Here is a 20,737-nt window from a genome sequence, read left to right as displayed (position 1 = left end):
CAAACAAAAAACAAAGCATAAACCAATCCCCATAGAGATCCAAAAAATACAGAAACAAACAAAACCCGGGTCACTAACAAAAGGCTTGGTATCAAAAACTTACTTCGGGGAACACAAGGGCTTGGACGAAGAAAACTGCTGGGAAAGCAGAGCTTATACTCACACACAGACAAGGGGTAATGAGACAACGAGGAACAGGTGGGTGACACAGGAGGATGCATGTTGGAGGATACACTAGGAGCAGGCAAATCAGGTGAAATCAATGGGCAATCACAGGGACACACTAGGAAGTAACCAACACAAAACCCAACAAAGACAAGTACAAAATGAAAGCTCTTGCAAGGGTCATCTGAAATTAACAACACACACACAAAGGCTAAAGCACAAACAGGCCAACCCATCTCCGGCTGGTGACGTCGCTCACAAGGCCACTCATTCTCCACCCAAATACTACAGTACATTGTACAAGCATTACACTTTCCCATTTCTAAAATGTTCTTTGTTTTTACAAAATAAAAGTGCTGTTTCGTTTTAACTCCTTGGCTCCCATTGAAGGTGCTAGACGTCTAATCCATTATAACTGGGAGAGGCTAGCAGGCAATGCGTGAAAATGTATAATGCAAATTACATTTTTAAAAAACATTCACTGAAAAACAGGATTAAACTCTTAAAATCCATTTTTATGATGTGAATAAATTTATAAACATTGTTGCTCATAAATTTGCGTAGAACACGAGCACGGAGGCGGGTTGCTGACGTCATCCCTCTGTGTCCGGCTTTGAGGAAGTAATCGGGTATAGCCGTATGCTAGCTACTAGCATTGAAAGGGTTCATCGTCAAATATGCTCTGATTCCACATCTGATCGGTAAGAAACATTCCCGACATTCGTGAGGACGTTAAACGATGGGTTATTGCAATCGTACTACAGTGAATAAAGGTGTAAAAATAATCGTAAAAATAGAACTCTAAACGCTTGGTTTTTATGTAGCCGAGTTAGCTCGCGAAGCTAACGCTGTTCGTTGTTGTTTACATGAACTGTTGGACAAGAGTCATTATGTTGCTCGCTGGCCAACTATTCGCGATAAAAGGAGACGTGTTTGTTTTTAATAAATGTCTTGTGCGCGTCAACCGTTTTTGTTTAACAGCCGGATTGTGACGTTTCCAAATCAACCCTCTTGTGACTTGCCTACTTCCGGGTTTTCTTCTCGACTTGTTTTAATGCCTGACTATATTGACGTAATCTAGACACAGTTCATAATACATAATTACAAGTACTCAATGTATCAAACAGTAAAATATCCTCTGAAAACTAGATACTGTTTTTATTATGGAAAACTGGATTGAAAACGACATGCTGTCACTAACCTTGTTTTCCCCAAACTTCGTATTTGGTATTAAAACACCATACTGTTACGTAAAAGGTTTTGTCACAAAACGTGGCTGGCTGATTAAAACGACATAAACGACTATACATACAAAACTATACAAAACGACTATACATTATCTGATAAAAGGTTTTCTGACAAAACACTAATTCAACCCCCCAAAAAGTAGAACCCCGAGCAAAAATTATGGAATCACCGGTCTCGGACAAGCACTTACTCATTTTAATATGTAGAACAAACTCAGATAAAAAGCTTGAAAAAACAATGAATTAGTTCAAAAGTGTAACTGTTTAGCATTCAGAAACACTAAAAAAATGAATAAAAACATTGTGGTGGTCAGTAAATGTTTTATAGAGCAAATGCAGGGTAATAAATATTGAATCACTCCATTCTGAAGAAAAATATATTGAGAAACAAACAAAGAAATCACAATCAAAGCACATCCCTAGTATTTAGTTGCACCACCTCTGGCTTTTATGACAGCTTGCAGTCTCTGAGGAATTGACTTCATGAGTGACAAACGGTATTCTTCATCAATTTGGTGCCAACTCTCTTTGATTGCAGTTGCCAGATCATCCTTACAGGTCGGAGCCTTGCTGTGGACCATTTTTCTCTATACCGAAAATTTACTGTTACCGAAATTCTTCACGATGACAGACGTAATTTTGACCATGTCGGTAAATTCGGTAATTTAATAAAACACGAAAATATAGTCTTTTCATCATCCCGCTTTGGCTCTCTCTTGTTCAGCTATGTTCATTCCCCTTTAGGAAAGCAGTCTGTGTGCTTACATATGAAGTCACGTGGTTATCAGGAAGTCAAACAGAAGCCCGGTAGACTAACGCTAGTGGCTAACACTACAAGCAAACGTGATTGAGTGTGGCTTAAGGGAGCTTCGCCTAACTTTCACCCGACATTAAGTAGACTCTTGGCGTCATCCAGACAGGCTTTCACCCGCTGTCCTTCCTGGTTCTCACGATTTTAGGATAGGGTGCTTTCAGTGCTTTCAACTGGTAGCCAGGCCACAGGCTAACGCTAGCGGCTAATACTACAAATGAACGTGATTGAGTCGGATAACTGCTCTAACCTTGTCATAACGGCTGAACTTAATGAGTGGATTGGGCACGGACTGCATCTAGCAATTAGTATGTCACATTATTTTGTATCTCTGTGTGTGTATGATTTCTCTGATAGCTTTTACGATGGTAAAGCATTCAGCATAAAGTACAGTCCAACAATGAAACATAATATGACCGTTTAATGGCCACAGCTATTTTTCGTTATCTGCTTGCTTTATTCTGTGTCATAACTGTCATCATAAAATCTTAAATGTTTCATTGGCATAAGAGCAATATAGCTTTAATGTGTCTGTGTGGGGGCTGCATGTGTGCGTGCATGTATTGAAAAATGCTGTGGGGAAAACAAAACAAACCTTGAAGTAAACACTTGTGTTGAGTAATTATGTCACAGCAGCCATGAACAATAAGTTGTCTGTTTGAAGTGTACTGTTCAAGCTGTAAGTCATTTGTGTTACAATGACATGTTTGCAGTCGTTGTATTGATTTTTATATTGTACATTGTTCAAGGCATACAAGCTGTTATAAATGTTCATTTTTGAATTCTTGATGTTTACAATTTTTTTTATACTTAATGTTTAGACTGTTAAATATGTTAAATTGAAAGCTGGTAAATAAATCAACGAGAAACTGTTAATTTCTATTTCATGCATTAAGATTTTCTAATTATATAACAGTCCACTTGGGGGAATTTAGCATCATTTATAGTTAACGAGGTAAATCTGCTCAATTTACCGTGATACATACTTAAGGCCGCATCACCCAGCCCTAGTTTCCACCACAGGTTTTCAATAGGGTTGAGATCTGGGCTATTTGCAGGCCATGACATTGACTGGATGAGTCTTTCTCCAAGGAATGCTTTAATGGTTTTAGCTCTGTTGCATGATGCATTGTCATCTTGGAAAATGATTTCATTATCCACAAACATATTTTCAATTGAATGGATAAGAAAGCTGTCCAAAATTTAAATGTAAACTTGTGCATTTATTGAAGATTTGACCACAGCCATCTCCCCAGTGTCTTAGCCTGACATGCAGCCCAATATCATCAAGGACTGAGGGAATTTTGATGTTTTCATCAGGCAGTCATCTTTGTAAATCTCACTGGAACGGCACCAAACAAAAGTTCCAGCATCATCACCTTGTCCAATGCAGATTCTTGACTTGACACTGAAAATAGCCATCATCCAGTCATTCACAGTCCATGATTGCTTTTCCTTAGCCCTTTGCAGTCTTGTTTTTTTCTGTTTTAGTGTCAATGATGCTTTCCTGTATGAAAATCCCATTTCCTTTAGGCAATTTTGCACAGTTCTGTCACATACCATGATTCCAGCTTCCTCCCATTTCTATATGTCTTGTCGTACGTCTTCTGTTTTCAAGACATATGGCCTTTAGTTGTTTGTCATGACGTTTGGATGTCTTCCTCGGTCTACCAGGATGCTTAACTTTAACATCCTTGCCTTGCTGTTTGTACTTGGTCCAGATTTTTGATACAGCTGACTGTGAACAACCCACATCTTTGGCAACCGTACGTGTAGCGTTACCTTCTTCAAGAAGTTTGATAATCCTCTCCTTGGTCTCAAGAGACATCTGTTTTGTTGGAGCCATGATTCTTGTGAATCCACTTGGTCCAGCAGCCGTCCAAGGTGTGATAACTGCACTGTTTTTAACTGCTGATTAACGAGCAGCTCTAATCTGAGGCAGGGGCCCAATTAAGGAAAGGAAATTGACTGGGTGTGTCTGTATTTTCTACTCAAAATGGAGTGATTCCTATTTTTTTTTCTTCAGAATGGAGTGATTCTATATTTCCCTGCACTTGCTCTATAAAAGTAACATTTACTCACCACCACAATGTTTTATTTATTCATTTCTTTTAGTGTTTCTGAATGCCAAGGAGTTGCACTTTTGAACTAATTCACTATTTTTTCAAGCTTTTTATCCGAGTTTGTTCTATATGATAAAATGTCTGAGTGAGTGCTTATCCCAGACTGGTGATTCCATACTTTTTGCTAGGGGTTGTACATGCAGTATTGTAATTAAACACTCAAAAACAGTTGCATTTTATCAGTAAACTTATTTAGCCAGAAAGGTGGCACTAAAATGCGCATTATACTACCTTATTGTAACACAATGTAAGTGAAACTAATGTGCAATCAACTACGTTTTTAGGATCGCAAGATGGCAGTGTGTGCACTGACCATGCTGGACGGGATGGGAGGTGATGCCACAGTGGTAGGCGGTGCCTTCCTGGTGGCCCTGGCGCTAGTCCTTGCGTGGCTCTCAACACACGTAGCTGAGCGCGGCGACCATATCCTGGGCACCATCCTGACAGCGGGCACGCACGCCTCCCTCATCAGTGTGGGAGGGGACACGGGCAGTAACACCCAGGCGGATGCCCCCGAACAGACAGTTGCCAGCCCACCGGCGCTTGAGAATAAGCCGGATGACGGCGAGGCTGACGAAGGGGCACCACCTGAGGATGCAGAGTTGCTGCTAGACATTCAGAGCAAGGCGCCACAGGGGGGAAACATTCACGCTTCGGATGACGAGGAGGATGAAGATTACGATGAGGAGCTAGAGGAGGGATGTAAAAAAGACATGGGCACATCCATCACTCCATCCTTTTGTGTACGACTCAAGTTTTTAAACGACACAGAGGAAGTGGCAGTCGTCAAGCCTCACCACACTGTAGACCAACTCAAAAGGTAAATTGTGTCTTCAGATTCATTTCCGCCTCTGTCACGGTCTTGTGGGGTTCCAGAATGAGCTCAAAAACGGCAAAGGGCGAATGTTGGTGAAGGAATGGAGGGGAAAGAATTGTGAACAAGCAGTGTAATGATGTAACACTATATATGTAATATTGGAATTTATATAATATTTGTGTCATTTACCTTGTGAATTTCTTCCTGTTCAGTAAGTACTTCTCTGGGCGTGAGCATCAGATCAAGCTGATCTACCAAGGCCAACTCCTGCAGGACTCCAAGAGGACTCTTCTTTCCCTCAACGTGACTCACAACAGCGTCATTCACTGTCACGTCTCGCAGGCTCCGAATGACCCAAGCCCAGAGGCGGGAGACTCGGGTTCCCTCCAGGGAGCGGCAGCAGTCTCTGGTGGCCTACGGCCGGCGGGCGTGGTCCTCAGCACGAGCAGCCTGGTGGTACCAGTGTTCGTGGTGATCCTGGCTGTGGTGTGGTACTTCCGCATCAACTACCGCCAGTTCTTCACCGCACCCGCCACTATCTCACTGGTCGGCGTCACCGTGTTCTTTAGCTTCCTCATCTTTGGCATGCACAGCCGCTGAAGAAACTCATTAGCAAACACAAGCAACTTCCGCCAAAGCCCTGAAAGTCCCATATTTGGATTGTCCATATGCTGAAAACCAAAGAGGAAAAAACAAAACAAACAAGTAGGATTCTGCATTTGATGTCGGCAAGACATCACCAAAAGCCAGTCTGCCGGGTTTTGGCTAATCGGGCTAACCAACAAATGTCTACGATGAACATATTTCCTTGGTGGGAGGTTAAATTGACAAGGCGGGAAAAAAAAAAAAGAAAAGAAATCGACCTATGAAATTTGTAATTGTTCATTAATTTGAGCTATTTTTTTGAGGCAGTTTTTTCCCCCGTCAATGATTTAAAGGTTAATTTTTATTCTGAGGAGTTTAGAAATTAAAGGTCAAAATACTTGAATGTGTAAGTAGATCAGGCCTGTGTAAGTAGATCAGGCAAGGTGTATTTTGTGTACAATGTGTATTTAGTGTAAATAAAATGAATGAATGAACGAAACATTAATCTGGCACTTATGGGAAAAAATGATTTGGAGTCTGACATCTCCAATTAAAAGCTTTGGAAAACCCTTCTTTTTCTTTATTCACAGACATCAGTAAAGCAAGACAGTTTTTTAAAACATTTGTAGATACTTAGAGCTGACATATTCCCTTGGTAGGGAGGTTAAATTTACAAGTGGAAAATAAAAAAATCGACCTAAGAAATTTGTAATTGTTGAGCTTTTTGAGGCAGTTTTTTCCTGTCAGTGATTTAAAGGTTAATTTTTATCTTCTGAGGAGAGTAGAAATTTAAAGGTCAAAATACCTGAACTTGAAGGTAGATCAGGCCTGGTGTATTTTGTGTACAATGTTGTGTATTTAGTGTAAATAAAACGAATGAAACATTAATCTGGCACTTATACGAAAAATGATTTGAAGTCTGACATCTCCAATTAAAAGCTTTGGAAAACCCATTCTTTTTGTTTATTTACAAATACCAGTAAAGCAGCACAGTGCTTTTCTTTTTTAAAATTTGTAGATATTTAGAGCTGACCTCACCAGGAAAAAAAAACACTTTACAAAACCACACGGGACTATAAAAATACACATTTAAATTTCAAATATGTTAGCTTACCTTGTCGATCACCACCACCACTGAGTTATAAATGTGCAAATACAATGTGTGTCAATATTTAACACAAAATTATGACGCCATGTCAAATTGACATTTGGATCGTTACATCAAATAATCAGGTCAATCATGACAAAACAAAATATAGGTCCCAAGTGTACAAAAGTAGCTTTTTACTGCAAATCGTGGCTAGCGACAACATATTGTGGCGAATCCACATCAGTCTTTTGGGGTACGTGGTGCCACTATTTGAGGAAATACTGTATACACAATTCGCACTTCACCTGAAATAGACACAGCAGTAGAGAAACCAAAGGAATGTGTGTGCACCTGAATGCATCTTCCTGACAGACAATCCTGTCAAGTTGACTTGGAGCCAAGGGCGAATGTCCTCTAGTGCTGGTTTAAGTCGTCATAGATACTGGAAATGGAAGGAGCGGGAAGTTTAGGACGTTTTTTCTTGGTGGGCAAGTTAACACTACTCTGCGAGATGCCGCCATTGCTGCCACTTGTTAGATTCCCGCTTGTTCCTTCGCCGCCTCCAGCCGAGTGGTTCAAGGCAAGTGAGGTTCGCTTCTTTTTCTTGGGCCTGCGAGGGTCTGAATGGTTGGTGCCTGGAAGGTGAAATGGGAGGAAAGTGTGTGTGTGTAAGGTCATATCAGTAGTTATAAGGAGTATACAAAAATAAATCTGAGCGGGGGGGGATACAAAACAAAATACAGTGGTACCTCGACATCCAATCCCTTCTACATCCGACTTAAAATTTGACTCATCATGTCTCGACATGACAACGTGCTCGAAATACAAGGATTTATGACAGCATTGCAATTTAATCGTTTTCCTGCAAGACGGACGCATGGCAGATTTTCTTGTGAGAGAACTCTTCATGGGTCCCAAGAAGCTTAGTGCATGTGGTGGAAAAAGGTAACCCTTACCATTGAAATTAAGGGAAATAATGGAATATGTCTATGATCTCGAAAGTCCTCCTCAGACCTCGGTTCGCCAGTCTTATAAGGTGACTTATTATTGTGAAATCGCCAACTTCGTCAGGTTTTTATTCATTTATTTCAGAACTTGTGCAACATGGCTACTGTCCACCGTAGCCGACACCAACAACAACAACAGAATATGAAAAATGAAAGTGAAAACTAACGTACCTCTCACTGTCGTCAGTCACACAGTGCCTTCAGGAACAGTATGCGAAACAACCGCTATATTACAACCAGATTCGTTACATAATTATTACTCCGATTTGTATTTATAATTTATTTGTTTTGCTAGATGTAATTGAAATTTGTCATTGTACCAGCAGTATTTATGAAGGTTTTAGCATATGTTTTTGGGCTGTGGAACTAATTAATCTAATTACAATGTATTCATACGGGGAAAATCCCACTCGGCATACGACCATTTCGACTTACAAACCAGGTCCTGGAACAAATTAAATTTGTATGTAGACCAGGATTGATAAATCTAAATTCAAGACTTTTAAGACCTTTTTTAATGCCATTTCAACTGAAAATTAATACTTTTCTCGCACCCATTATTTAGATAATATTGAATTATATATTTAAAAAAAGCACTGAACATCAATTTTAACCTCTATTACTAAGTGTGTTTGACAAAAGAATGCACATTTATTGAAGATACAATTAAAACACATTTAAATCTAAGGTCTTTCAGAATTTTTTCCCCCAGGATAAAATGGATTTTACACTATTATTGTAAAGCAACTTCAGAAATTACATTTGCAATACAACAGGTTCCCCTTTTAAGAGGACCTAGTCAAGGTGGTAGATAGGTAATTGTCAAGTTGGCCACCTTAACTGTAAAGTGCTTGCAATTGGCAGTGAAAGTTTAAAAAACAGCCACTAAACGGCAGTAGTTTACCATTATTCATTCATTCATTCATTCATTCATTTTCCATGCCGCTGTTTCCTCACGAGGGTCACGGAGGTGCTGGAGCCTATCCCAGCTAACTATGGGCAGTAGGCAGGGGACACCCTGAACTGGTTGCCAGCCAATCACAGGGCACAAGGTTTAGTTTACCATTAATTACCACAAAATAAAAACGCTACACATGACCATTTCCCTTGGTAATTGTTTTTTTCTAATCACAGTACAAGAAGTATAAAAAACACATGTTAATCCTTTGTTAGCTATTGAAGACATTTCTTTTAATCAGATAGAGAAAATCCATACTCTTCTTTAATCAAGAAAAACCTATGCCATGTTAATCAGATCAACGTTAGTACGTTACCCCGCACTCGTTCCAATAATAGACTGTGTCAACCGTGTAATGTATCTGAGAGTGATGGTGAATCTACAACTCCGGTTTATCCATGCTAAGGCTAGTGCACCTGCCAATACCCCATTGAACATGGCTAACTCTTGAGGTAAAACTGCGAAATTCACATTCATTCGAAAGGCAAACCATGCAGAAATACATTATTGCATCTAACACATTTTAATTGGAGAAATTGGCAACTTACTTTGAAATGTTAAGCAGGTCCACTGCCTTCGCATGACCCATAAACTGCGACCCAAAGTATCTGGATGCGACTTGGTCGCCGATCCAATACCTCATATGCTGGTCCAACTGTTTGGACTTGATTGTCTTGTTGAGGCTTTTGTCGCACATAACAACTAAGGCATCTGAGCAGTTCCTTGCGTTAGCACACAGCACTGTGCGATTGCCTGCTGTTGATGCTAATGATGCTAACGGCGCGCACGCACAAAGTGCAGCGCATCGTAAAAATTCTACGCGTCATCTTGGATAAAAAAAACAACTTCATCACGGATATAATTTAGGTTGCACTGAGATGTTCTTGAAAATTAAAACCACTGTGAAAGAATTACAGACTTACGACAGCTAATTTAATGCTTTTAATACCTTTAATAATGGAAAACTAAATTCATTGCTTTTTTAATACTTTTCATAACCCGCGGGTACCCTGGTCGAGGTACCACTGTATGTATTTTAATGTCTACGTGGCAAATTATTCTTTCCTTACTGGCTCTGGATGAAGCGGAGTCGGTGGGTGAAATGTCTGGCGAGTCTTCCCACTGCAGGCGGCTTATGAGGTTCTGAGGCCCGCCGCCGTCCCCTTGAAGATCAAACGTGTCGCTCTCTGCCGTGGTGTCAGTATCGGGCAGGGAAGACCTGGTGACGGCAAATGCATATTAGGTCGTTTTCTGCTTGGCTTAATCCCAAACCAGCAATTCCGTTCTTTTAAAATGATACCCTGGGGACAGGACTGTAGCCTATGTTATTTTTCATCTTTCATTGATGATTGGCTAGGATAAATTACACAGATGTTAATATTGAGGTGTCCATTTTGAGTTATGAAATATGGCTCATACCTTCATAGGGCAATTATGTGCATTGCACTATAACAAAAAACCGCATTCCAACGTACGAACATGCATCAATCCCAACTCACCCACCTATGAAGTTTGCCATATGTAAGCATAATTTACTGGTACACACGGCAGAGTACTTGTAGCGGTCATTTGCAAAGAAACTTTCTTTAAGGCTGCTAAAGAAAAAAAAAAAACGTTTTTTTTTAAAAAAAATATTCATTCACACATGAGTTAAGTACACATGTAAGAAAAAGGGTAGGTTGAGGGTTGGATTGGGGAGGGGTAGGTGGCACACTCACGCGGACGGCCCCAGGAGGAACACCCTGACGCTCCTCCTCTGCTCGTCCGTGTGCTGGGGACATCGCTGAGACCTGGTGGGCGGGACACAAGGTGGCGTTATACATTCCAGACCAACTCACGCACACGCCTCACCGACACCTGTTCACCATAATTAGCCCCTTTTACTCAAATACGAGAAAGTGGCCAGTGGGAGTAGTGGTAAACAGAAGTGGGGTTAACATAGAACACCACGAAGCAGGCCATGTCTGTCAGCACTTTAATGTAACAATTTGGTTGGTACCTTGCGTTGCATCCCATTAGGAGTTGAATGACTTCAAGTTTTGTTGTTGTCAATTGTTCAATGACATTTACTTTTAGGAAGCTGTCAATTGACTTTGGGCAAACAAAAGTAACTTTAAAAAAAAAAAAAAAATGGCCCTCGCCAGCCCCTCTGATATTTTTGTGTCAGATACAGTGAGCAATTATTTTCCAGGCGGCCATTTAGTAAAGTCTCTGAGTTAAAAGAGGCGGGTGACTGGTCGCCTGCCCGAGGGCGCGTGCGTGCAGGTAAACGGCTCGTCGTCCTGCTGCCAACTTGTGTTCAACCTTCAGTCAGTCCCAACATTTAAAGTCAGTGAAGATGAAAGTGAAGTCTACATGCACTTTCACTTTCACTTCAGATTACTATTGGAGAAAGGGGAAAATTTATAGGGTAAGACAGACAAACCCATATCACAGCAGTGTTTGGTACATACCTTGTGCACATCTTCTTGGTGTGTTCAGAGATAACTCCACATTGCTGCACAGACGTACAAGCTCTTAGAAAACCATCCACCCTAAAGCCTCATTTCGACAAACTGTTAGAATATGGTACACATTTACTTTGTGACGTATATGCAAGGCATCCCATGTTAATATTTCACCCAGAAAACTATCTCTACATCAGGGGAGGTCTCAGACAGCACTACACTTATGTACGTTTGTGTAGAGAATACTTAGACATGCTGCTGTTCACTGATTGGTTACAATATTATGTAAAATTATTAATAAATTAACACCGGTCAAGTTAATTCCTATACGCAAATGTAGAGTTTACGTTTTCCCCCTCTATCGCCATCCTGTGGTACAAACACAAGCCTGATCTGAAGCATGTGTACAGTGATTTTTAGACGTGTGCAGATAGAGCCATTTAGTGGGTCGCAATAATTGTTGTTTTGCACTTGGGCTGGGCCACGATAGCCGCTAAGACAATGTTACCAACTCAGTATATTCAAGGTCTAACATGAATGATGGCACGGAACCAGTGCTGCATTGTATCGTATTGTTGACTCACACATTCCCTTTCTCTGTACGACTTGTGGCATTAAAGCTTCAATTAAAACATTCAAAGACTACCGGTACTTTGGTTTAGACCAGATCATTTTTTGTTATTGAAAAATTGCCAAAACATCTTTTGAAATGTCTTCACATGAAAACCGTCAGTGGCACAAAAATGACTCCATTTTGGCTTTCACATTGTTTCATCATAGAAATGTATGCATTTCCATTCAATTACATATCATTATTAATAATTATTTTATTGGCAATTATTTTATTTACATCCTTGTTGCCACAGTAAAGTATCCATTTTAGCTTTTTAAACTTCAAGAGGATTTACTGTATTTTTCGGTTTATTAATCGCACCTGAGTATAAGTCGCACCAGCCCCAAAAATGCGCAATGAAGAGGGAAAAAAAACAAACATTTAAGTCGCACCAGAGTATAAGTTGCGTTTTTGGGGGAAATTTACATGATAAAATCCAACACATAGAACAGATGTCATCTTAAGAGGCAGTTTAAAATAAAAATACAATAGAGAACAACATGCTGAATAAGTGTTCAGTATAATAATGTTACATGATGCATGAACAACGAAATGCGAACGCAGACGGTATGTCAACATAACATACAGTTACAGTGTATCACAAAAGTGAGTACACCCCCTCGCATTTCTGCAGTTATTTAAGTATATCTTTTCATGGGACAGCACTGACAAAATGACACAATGAAAAGTAGTCTGTGTGCAGTTTATATAATACAGTTACTTTATTTTCCCCTCAAAAAAACTCAAAATATAGCCAATAATATCTAAACCCCTGGCAACAAAAGTGAGTACACCCTTTTGAAAAAACGTACATCCCTAAATGTCCAAATTGAGTACTGCTTGTCATATTCCCTCGAAAATGTCATGTGCTCATTACAGGAGTGCTGTCAGCATTGCTGGTGAGATTGAAGATGTGGGGGGTCAGCCTGTTAGTGCTTAGACCATACGCCACACTCTACATCAAATTGGTGGGCATGGCTGTCACCCCAGAAGGAAGCCTCTTCTGAAGATGGTACACAAGAAAACCAGCAAACAGTTTGCTAAAGACATATCAACAAAGCACATGGATTACTGGAACCATGACCTATGGTCTGATGAGACGGGCGGGCTTCCCCACCTCTCCAATCTCTGCAACAATGCTGACAGCATTCCTGTAACGAATCACATGACATTTTGGAGGGAAAATGACAAGCAGTACTCAATTTGGACATTTAGGGATGTACGTTTTTTCAAAAGGGTGTACTCACTTTTGTTGCCAGGGGTTTGGAATTATATAAGATGCACACAGACTACTTTTCATTGTGTCAAAGTGTCATTTTGTCAGTGTTGTCCCATGAAAAGATATAGTTAAATATCTGCAGAAATGCGAGGGGTGTACTCACTTTTGTGATACACTGTAGCTATTAAGAGTTAATCAGATAACTATAGCATAAAAAACATGCTAAAAAGTTAGCCAAACCATCAGTGTCGCTCCAAAACACCAAAATAACATGTGAAATGATAGAATAATGTGTTAATAACTTCACACATAAGTCACTCTAGAGTTGCACCCCCAGCCAAACTCGGGGGAAAAAAAACTGACTCATAGTCTGAAAAATAGAGTAGTTATTGAATATAACGATGGTCAAAGTTGACACAAATCATAATATCTGAATGGGTCCTGACATCTAAAAGGTGAAGAACGAGCGCGGTAGTGGACTAGTGTCAAGTGGGGCTTTACTGTCAAACCTTAACTACGATTTTCTCACCGTGGTCAGAAGCGACCTTACTTCCTCGGGCCCCAGCGTTTCATAATTGATGCCAGTGCTGTTGTAGTTGTTGTACTGAAACAAGGCAAAAGACACAAGGATGCTAAGCATTCTTGACAAGGCAGTTTTATCACCGTTACAGAAAAACGAGACTGATAAATGAAGTTGTCACCTTGAAAGCTTCTGAAGTGACACTGCTGCCCAGATCACCTGAAACAAAACAAGGCATGGGGACTTTCTTCAGCTGAAAAAGCATGTAAATAAAACTAAATAAAATATTTGTGTTGGCTACAAGAAATTTTGTTTAAGTGCTTTATGTGATGTATAATATCGAATATAAGTACTAATTCATGATTATTTACAGTTTGCTTAATTGTGGCCATTAACATTCTAGGTATTGATTCCAGAGAAAAATCATCTCAAATAGAAAACATTCAAATACAACAATACAAAATTAAAAATATTTTGTACATTTATTAATACCTAAATTTAATCAGAGAAAAATATATACACATGCAATGTCCTACTTAAGTTATACTCAGATGAAAAGTAAAACTTTACTGACCATTTTTGTGCTTTAGAGATTTGGATCGTCGAGGTGAATTTTGATTCTGCGTAGATGACAAAATGTTGAAGGCCACACACAACATTGTCTATATTAAGAAGAATTAAATGTTAAATAACCTTATCTGACTTTCTCTTCTTGGCTGCAATCAGAAAATAAAAATGATTTAAATAAAAAAAAGTTAATAGAGAGCAATTCAGTTTGGTTTTCAAATTACTCACATTTCTTCTCTGCACCGTACGACCAGTCATTGTCATTCAGGTCGTCATTGTCTTCCTGGTCACTTTCTGACTTACTGACATTGTTGTTGTTGCTGGCCAGCCTGTCAGAAATATGAAATAAATTCATTAAAAATGAACATTTGGGGTTGTTATTTGGGTGGGGCCAACCTGCGGCTGGCGATGCGGCTGCTGTTGCGACCCATGCCTAAACACTTCTCTAAGTGAGGCGCAAAACGGGACGCTGCGATCAGCCGCTTGCAGTTGGGACATTCACACTCCTTGTTCTTCCACTGATTATACACTTGGCCAAAGATGTCCAGCCCTGGCTGGTCCACAATCTCTGCAAAATGGACAGAGGAGGAGAATAAGGGCTTCCTTTTATGGACATCTACACATATGGTCAGAAGGTAAATTATATCAAGGAGGAAACACAGTTCAGTCACACTTTATTTGGCCGCTCACTGAGCTCAAGTCTTAGAAAAATAAAAGCGGAAGGCAGGAATGCACGATGGTACCAACCGAATTCCTTGGCACTCTCCGGATCGGTGTCGTCCAAGAAAAAGTAGCCATGCTTCACGGCGCGATGCACCTCAAAGCAAAGGCCCAAGCAGGCATCCTCCACCAGCTCAGAGTAGATGTCGTGGACCAAAGCCTACATAACACAGTAATTAAACATCAGTAATGACACCTAATTTCGCCTCTCCATAGTGGCTTCTGGGTTCATGACCCAGAATCAATTCCATCGATCTTGTTTGCTACTCAAGTTTGTTCTACCTCCCATTTCGGGTGGGTGTGTTTCCACAGTTTACAACTAGATGAAAGCAAAAAACTGACGCAGTGCTTTTTTTTAATTGTTAAACCAACTTGCCTATTGAAAATATTAAAAAAAAAAAAAAAAAAAGACTCATCCATCTTTGTCCAACACTTCTGAGGAACACAGATATAGTTGTCTTATCCATTGGACTTGCTCTACCTCAATGTATTATGTTTAACTGTGTGCCTATGTTTTAATGTATGTTTAAAGACCTGGACAAGTGTATTACACGCTATAAATTTCTATAGGATATCATCAGATTGGGTTTTCTACATTGCAGATTTTCTGTATTTTGAGTGTATGTGGGGAGGGGTGTCATGAACATAACCTGGATGAGGGGGGAATTAGTGTAATAGCGTACCGCATGAATGCTATTTTTAGACCGCACAGCTGCGTGACGTCACAATCGTAAACCGGAAGGGGTCAACATAAAAGCGCACTCGCATACAACCAATGCTATTACTGCTTGGTTTCTGCCGGTAATCTTTCAAAAAAAGAACGTGCCGATTAAACACTGCTGCTTTGAAACTTGTAGAAATGACTCTAGACATTACCACCGTCCACATATGAAGGATGTTTTCTTCATACGTTTCCCGAAGCCAAAAACTCGGGAGGGAAAAAATGTGAACAATGGATTAACTTGTGCGGACGTCCAAAACACCAGTTTAACGCCAGCAAGATGAAGCAATTCCCCTTCATATGCAGTAAACATTTTGTTGGGGGCCATGGTCCTACAGATCGACAATCCCGCCCCGAAAAGGTAAGCCATTTTGATATTTTTACTTATTTTTTAGCGTGGCGTTTTGCCGTGCTTCTTCTGTCTGACAATGAATGACCTGGAAAAAAAATAAAATTTTATTTAATTATCACAACAGTCATGTAGGCCTATTTTTCTAAAATACGGAGGTTTAAATAAATTTGCCATGTTTGGCCTTGGTCTTTTTGAATAGTAAGCCTGTTCATGCCAACAGGTAGGCTCTAGATTTAACAGCTTTACCTTTTCTGTTGTAAAAAAACAACCTTAGTAAGGGGAAATTGTTAATAAGATAATAGAATTAAGATTTGTTATAAATGAAAATGGCTGAGTACCATTTGCGATCACTACACAAAAATAGCAATATCAATGACCCCCAAGAACAGTCAGAGATGTAAGACAAAAAGAGGATATGATATATAAGAAAGACAGGGCATATAGTGGTAAAGGATAGCTTTTTGAAACAGGAGAATGTCATTGTCAGTAGCGTGAGGCAATGCATACAAGAAAAAGGTGTCCAAAAAAAAGCTACCTCTGGATCAGATCGGCTCTTTTTCCCAGTCTTTTTCAGCCCTTGACACTCAAGCCATCTCTTTAACTGAACATTTGTATGTTCTTCCACATCTTTACCAGTAAATTTGACACCAGGAACATCATTTTCAGACAGAATTGGTAGGTTTAGCTCAGTGTTAGGGATGGGCGACACCAGTGATTTTGGATTCGATCCGATACCAAGTAATACCAAGGCCAAATATTGCGATCCCGATCAGATATCGATACCGGAAGTTTATATTATATATATACACGTTGTATATAATCCATCACCAACAAAATCTGATTAGTCAGTCTCACTCTTTAACCATGACCCTTAAATTCATATGCACAGAACATTTATTTCCCAGCTCCACGTTGTATTTGAACAAATGTTAATCTACCTAAGTTAAATATTTTTTTATCTAATTAAAGAACAAATTAATAGTAGCATGTTACTGCCCTCTAATGGTAGATCATTAAGAACAAATCCAATAAACAATAGTCACTTGCCGATCTTGAATTTTATTTTACTAACACAATTTTCAAACAGATTTTGAAATAATTGAAATAGACCTTTAACAAAATAAATTAAATAGCAACAAAACATAAGAAATCAAGCATTTAATTGTTTGTAACAAAAAACAATATGCTTCCAAATGTTTGTTTGTTGTGACTGTGTTGGTGCCTCGTGAGAGGGGTGGAGGACAGGGGCGGACTGGGACTAAAAAGCAGCCCTGGACTTTGACTCAGCCCAGCCCATAAGAATCGCTATACGAAGGGAAACACAGACCCCATAGGGGGGTCCGGGAACATGCCCCTCCCGGGGGAATTTTTTTTTTTTTTTTTTTTTACATTTTATTGTAAAATGCACGAATTTCGTGCACTTTGAGAGAAAAATGAAGAAAATGTGTCTAGACTGTGACTGTCTGACTACGGGCGCTCAAAGTACTGCAAGGCTGAACTGGAGTTGGATTCATTTTCTGTACTAGCTCTATGATCAACCTGAATAAACAAATGAAAGAATTTATTTTTCAAAGCAAGTTTTACGTATCCAATTGATCATAATATATCTCTATAGATCTCTGTCTATAAAGTGACTTCATTGTTTATGCCATAATTCAGTGGTCTCCAAACTATTCCACATAGGGCTGCGGCGGGCGCAGGATTTCATTCCAACAAAACAAGACAAAACCTCTGCACCAATCTGGTGTCTTACAAGTGTAATCAGTTGATTGCAGTCAGGTGCTGCTTGTTTTAGCAGAAACTTCATTGGTTAAACTGTCGGTACTCGATCGGTTAAAACAAAAACCAGGCCCCACAGCGGCCCTTGAGGACCGGTTTGGAGACCCCTGCCATAATTAATCTTGCCATACAAATAATAAATTTCAATGAAAATACAATACACATTTCAAGACAAATCCTGTATACATAAACTTCATTGGAAAGTATTAACCAGAAAACAAAACGATATATAAATGATTAATAATGTATATAACATCAATTTAACTACCTAAACTTTAAAGTAAAACCATTCATTTTATTAATATTTTGTTATATTTCTTCTGAATTAATATTGCTATGCTGCGTGTGCATACATTGTTTTACGGCTAAAATATTTTTTCTTAGGAGAGGGATAGTAGGACTAGCATACTGTAACTTGACACGATTGCAAACGGGTACATCGACTAGCTGGCACTAACCCTTTAATTGTCATTTATTTGATTTAAAATGTAGCTACCTGATGGATAACAATTGCCAGTTTACAGAGCAAGTAACCCTCTTCATCCCAATTTACTTGCCCTGCGCTTGTCTGGGGAACTTCCAACAGTTTATCGTTGCCCCCTCCCTCTTCTTTTCTCTCTCCCAGCACCGTCTGCATGTCAGAGCGGCTGCAGCTCCCTCTCACCATCGCCGGGAGCTGAGCTGTTGTTACCCGACGTGGCCGTTGCAGCCAGACTGCTGCTTGCGAAAATATTTGTCGATTTATGACATTTTAATGCTTCACTCTCCAGTTTCTCTAATTTTTTCTCTCTAACCTTCTCCGCGCCACCCTGCTCTTTTCAGTTTTTTTGCCACCACCATCCATATTGTGCATTAACACTCGTCGCTATTTTGCTTCCACAAGGAAGGAACCAATGAAGGCTACTCTGTGCTTTCGTCGTTCCTAGTCTATCAGATTGGCGGTGAAAAGCCAGGCGCATTGCTGCCACCTGTCGGACTGGATGCGAACTGTAGATAATCAGAGGATAGGGGGGATAAAAACAGTGATGCATAATGAATGGCGGCCGCCGGCCGTCCAGGGCACCGGCCGTTCTGTGATCCTCCAGAATCCACAGATTACCAGTCCGCCCCTGGTGGAGGAAGAGCATGCTGATCGACACAGGATAGGGACGTAAATGGGGGCGGGAGCAGACGCCGGTGCACTGCTTACGTGCGTGCACTGCTTACGTGCGTGTTGAACGCAAAAGGGGAAAGTAGTACAAAAAGTGAGCACAAAAATATACCCCCAAAAAATATCGATACTTTTGCTTGGGGATCGATACCTAAAACTTAACATGCTGGATCGAAATATCGATATTTTGGTATCGATCCGCCCATTCCTACTCAGTATACATCTCGTTCGTACACTATTTACAGCAGCTAGGATGAGGGACAAACGTGAGCTTGACCCCCATAGCAACAGTTGCCAACGTCATGAATATTAATGCACAAAAGTGACGTAGTGCGTGCGGTACGCTATTGTTGGTGTACCTCCAGCCTGGTGCTGTCTGGGCCTGACAGGGCCATATCCTCCATTTTCATTTGAAACCCCTCTAAAGACCCTTCTCAGTGGCGTCTTAATGAGATGATGCTGTGAGACATATTCAGGGAAAAAAAATAATGGGTACAAAATGAATACACAAATATTTTTTTGCACGAGTAACATTTACACATAATTCGTGTTCATTCGAGAAAAAAAATACTTATAGGGATAGCGATCAACAAATACATCATATCTTTCCTTTAACTTACTTTCATGAAAAAGAACAATCATTTTACTTCATATCGGTCAATCCAAACCATAATACTCTATCTTAAACTAAAAACATTAAACAACACAGATCTCAACTCCAAATACTGTACATAGTCAATAATAAGCTATGTGGCGTCATGGAGGTTTTATTTGGTTACGTTAAAAACAGTACAAGCAACGTAAGGAACTACAAAAACGCGGTTGGTTTTGCGTTTGCTAGTATTAGCTACTTAGCTGACTCATAACAGCTAAACAGTGACGCGCGTGCCACAGCCAGCGGTGATGTGCGCTCATTATCATTTACCATCATTATCACCGACTGCACCACTATGGTCCCAATTTACATTTGGTTTGCCCTACCTCGTCACTGAAGCGGCCCGTTCCCCCCGGCGGGAGACGCCACGGCATGACCCGCGTCAGTCAGTGCGAGAATTCTTCGTCGCTGTTCATATTAGTAGCGTCTTCCCTACCCCCAAAAAGTTACAAATGTATTTGCTGCTTTTCCTATTGTTTGTTCGTCGCAGGTGTTGACGAATCAAACATAGTCGTTTTGCGCTGCTTGACAGTCGCGAAGCAGCCATGCAGCAGCGTTCGACCAATCATAACAAGGGATAACAATGAACTTCCGTTTACGTCATGAGACGTCTGAATTATTCATATTTCCGAAACGAAGGGAACGGCGTTAGCATTTAACTACGGAATGCGGCAAGGACAAACAGCCAAAAAGTAATGAATGTACGTACTGTACTTATTTTTGACTTTTGAATAAGCACCGTTAATACAGTGCATTGGATTCATAAGTAACTGAAAGTAAATTGATTTTGCTGATTTCACTATAAAGGTTTTATAACAAGTGTTTAAACTCCTTTTACAATTACATTCTTATTCCAATTTATCCTTGTATTTTTTTGTTGTTGAAAATTACATCTACATTGACGCACTATAAAACTATCTATGCAAATATATAAACACACCCACAACCCCCCCCCCCCCCCCCCCCCACGAGGTTTTAACAAAAACACATCTTTATTGTTTTCTGCAAACGACACAGCTTTTTCTATTTTGTGCGGGTAAAATGCAGATGTAATCTTTTTTTTTGTCAAGAAAAAAGAATAGTTTTATTCTCATATTACCATTATTTAAGAAATATATTTCCACGGATGACTTTTTTTCCCTCATTGACACATTTTATCTCTTCAGTTTTTTTGTTTTTTAAATTATTATT

At 39.9% G+C, this 20,737-nt stretch overlaps 2 protein-coding genes across 2 annotated transcripts; one reads left to right on the top strand and one right to left on the bottom strand.

Moving 5' to 3' along the window:
* Positions 1–754: 754 nt before the first annotated feature.
* tmub2 (transmembrane and ubiquitin-like domain containing 2) lies at positions 755–7,535 on the top strand. Its single transcript, XM_057817630.1, has 3 exons — positions 755–866; positions 4,631–5,166; positions 5,376–7,535. The coding sequence occupies exons 2-3, from the start codon at positions 4,640–4,642 to the stop codon at positions 5,761–5,763; spliced, it is 915 nt and encodes a 304-aa protein (XP_057673613.1). The 5' UTR covers positions 755–866; positions 4,631–4,639; the 3' UTR covers positions 5,764–7,535.
* atxn7l3a (ataxin 7 like 3a) lies at positions 6,289–20,123 on the bottom strand. Its single transcript, XM_057817629.1, has 13 exons — positions 19,873–20,123; positions 19,251–19,350; positions 14,917–15,049; positions 14,566–14,737; positions 14,398–14,498; positions 14,296–14,318; positions 14,177–14,222; positions 13,784–13,821; positions 13,612–13,686; positions 11,257–11,300; positions 10,522–10,593; positions 9,874–10,022; positions 6,289–7,473 (listed from the first exon to the last, which is right to left on the bottom strand). Exons 2-13 carry the CDS (start codon positions 19,299–19,301, stop codon positions 7,253–7,255), a joined length of 1,125 nt encoding a protein of 374 aa, XP_057673612.1. The 5' UTR covers positions 19,302–19,350; positions 19,873–20,123; the 3' UTR covers positions 6,289–7,252.
* Positions 20,124–20,737: the final 614 nt, after the last annotated feature.

Source organism: Corythoichthys intestinalis, chromosome 16, assembly GCF_030265065.1.
Source record: "Corythoichthys intestinalis isolate RoL2023-P3 chromosome 16, ASM3026506v1, whole genome shotgun sequence".
Taxonomy (NCBI): domain Eukaryota; kingdom Metazoa; phylum Chordata; class Actinopteri; order Syngnathiformes; family Syngnathidae; genus Corythoichthys; species Corythoichthys intestinalis.
The sequence above is the reverse complement of the archived record's forward strand: the minus strand, read 5'-3'. Positions and strand labels throughout refer to the sequence as shown.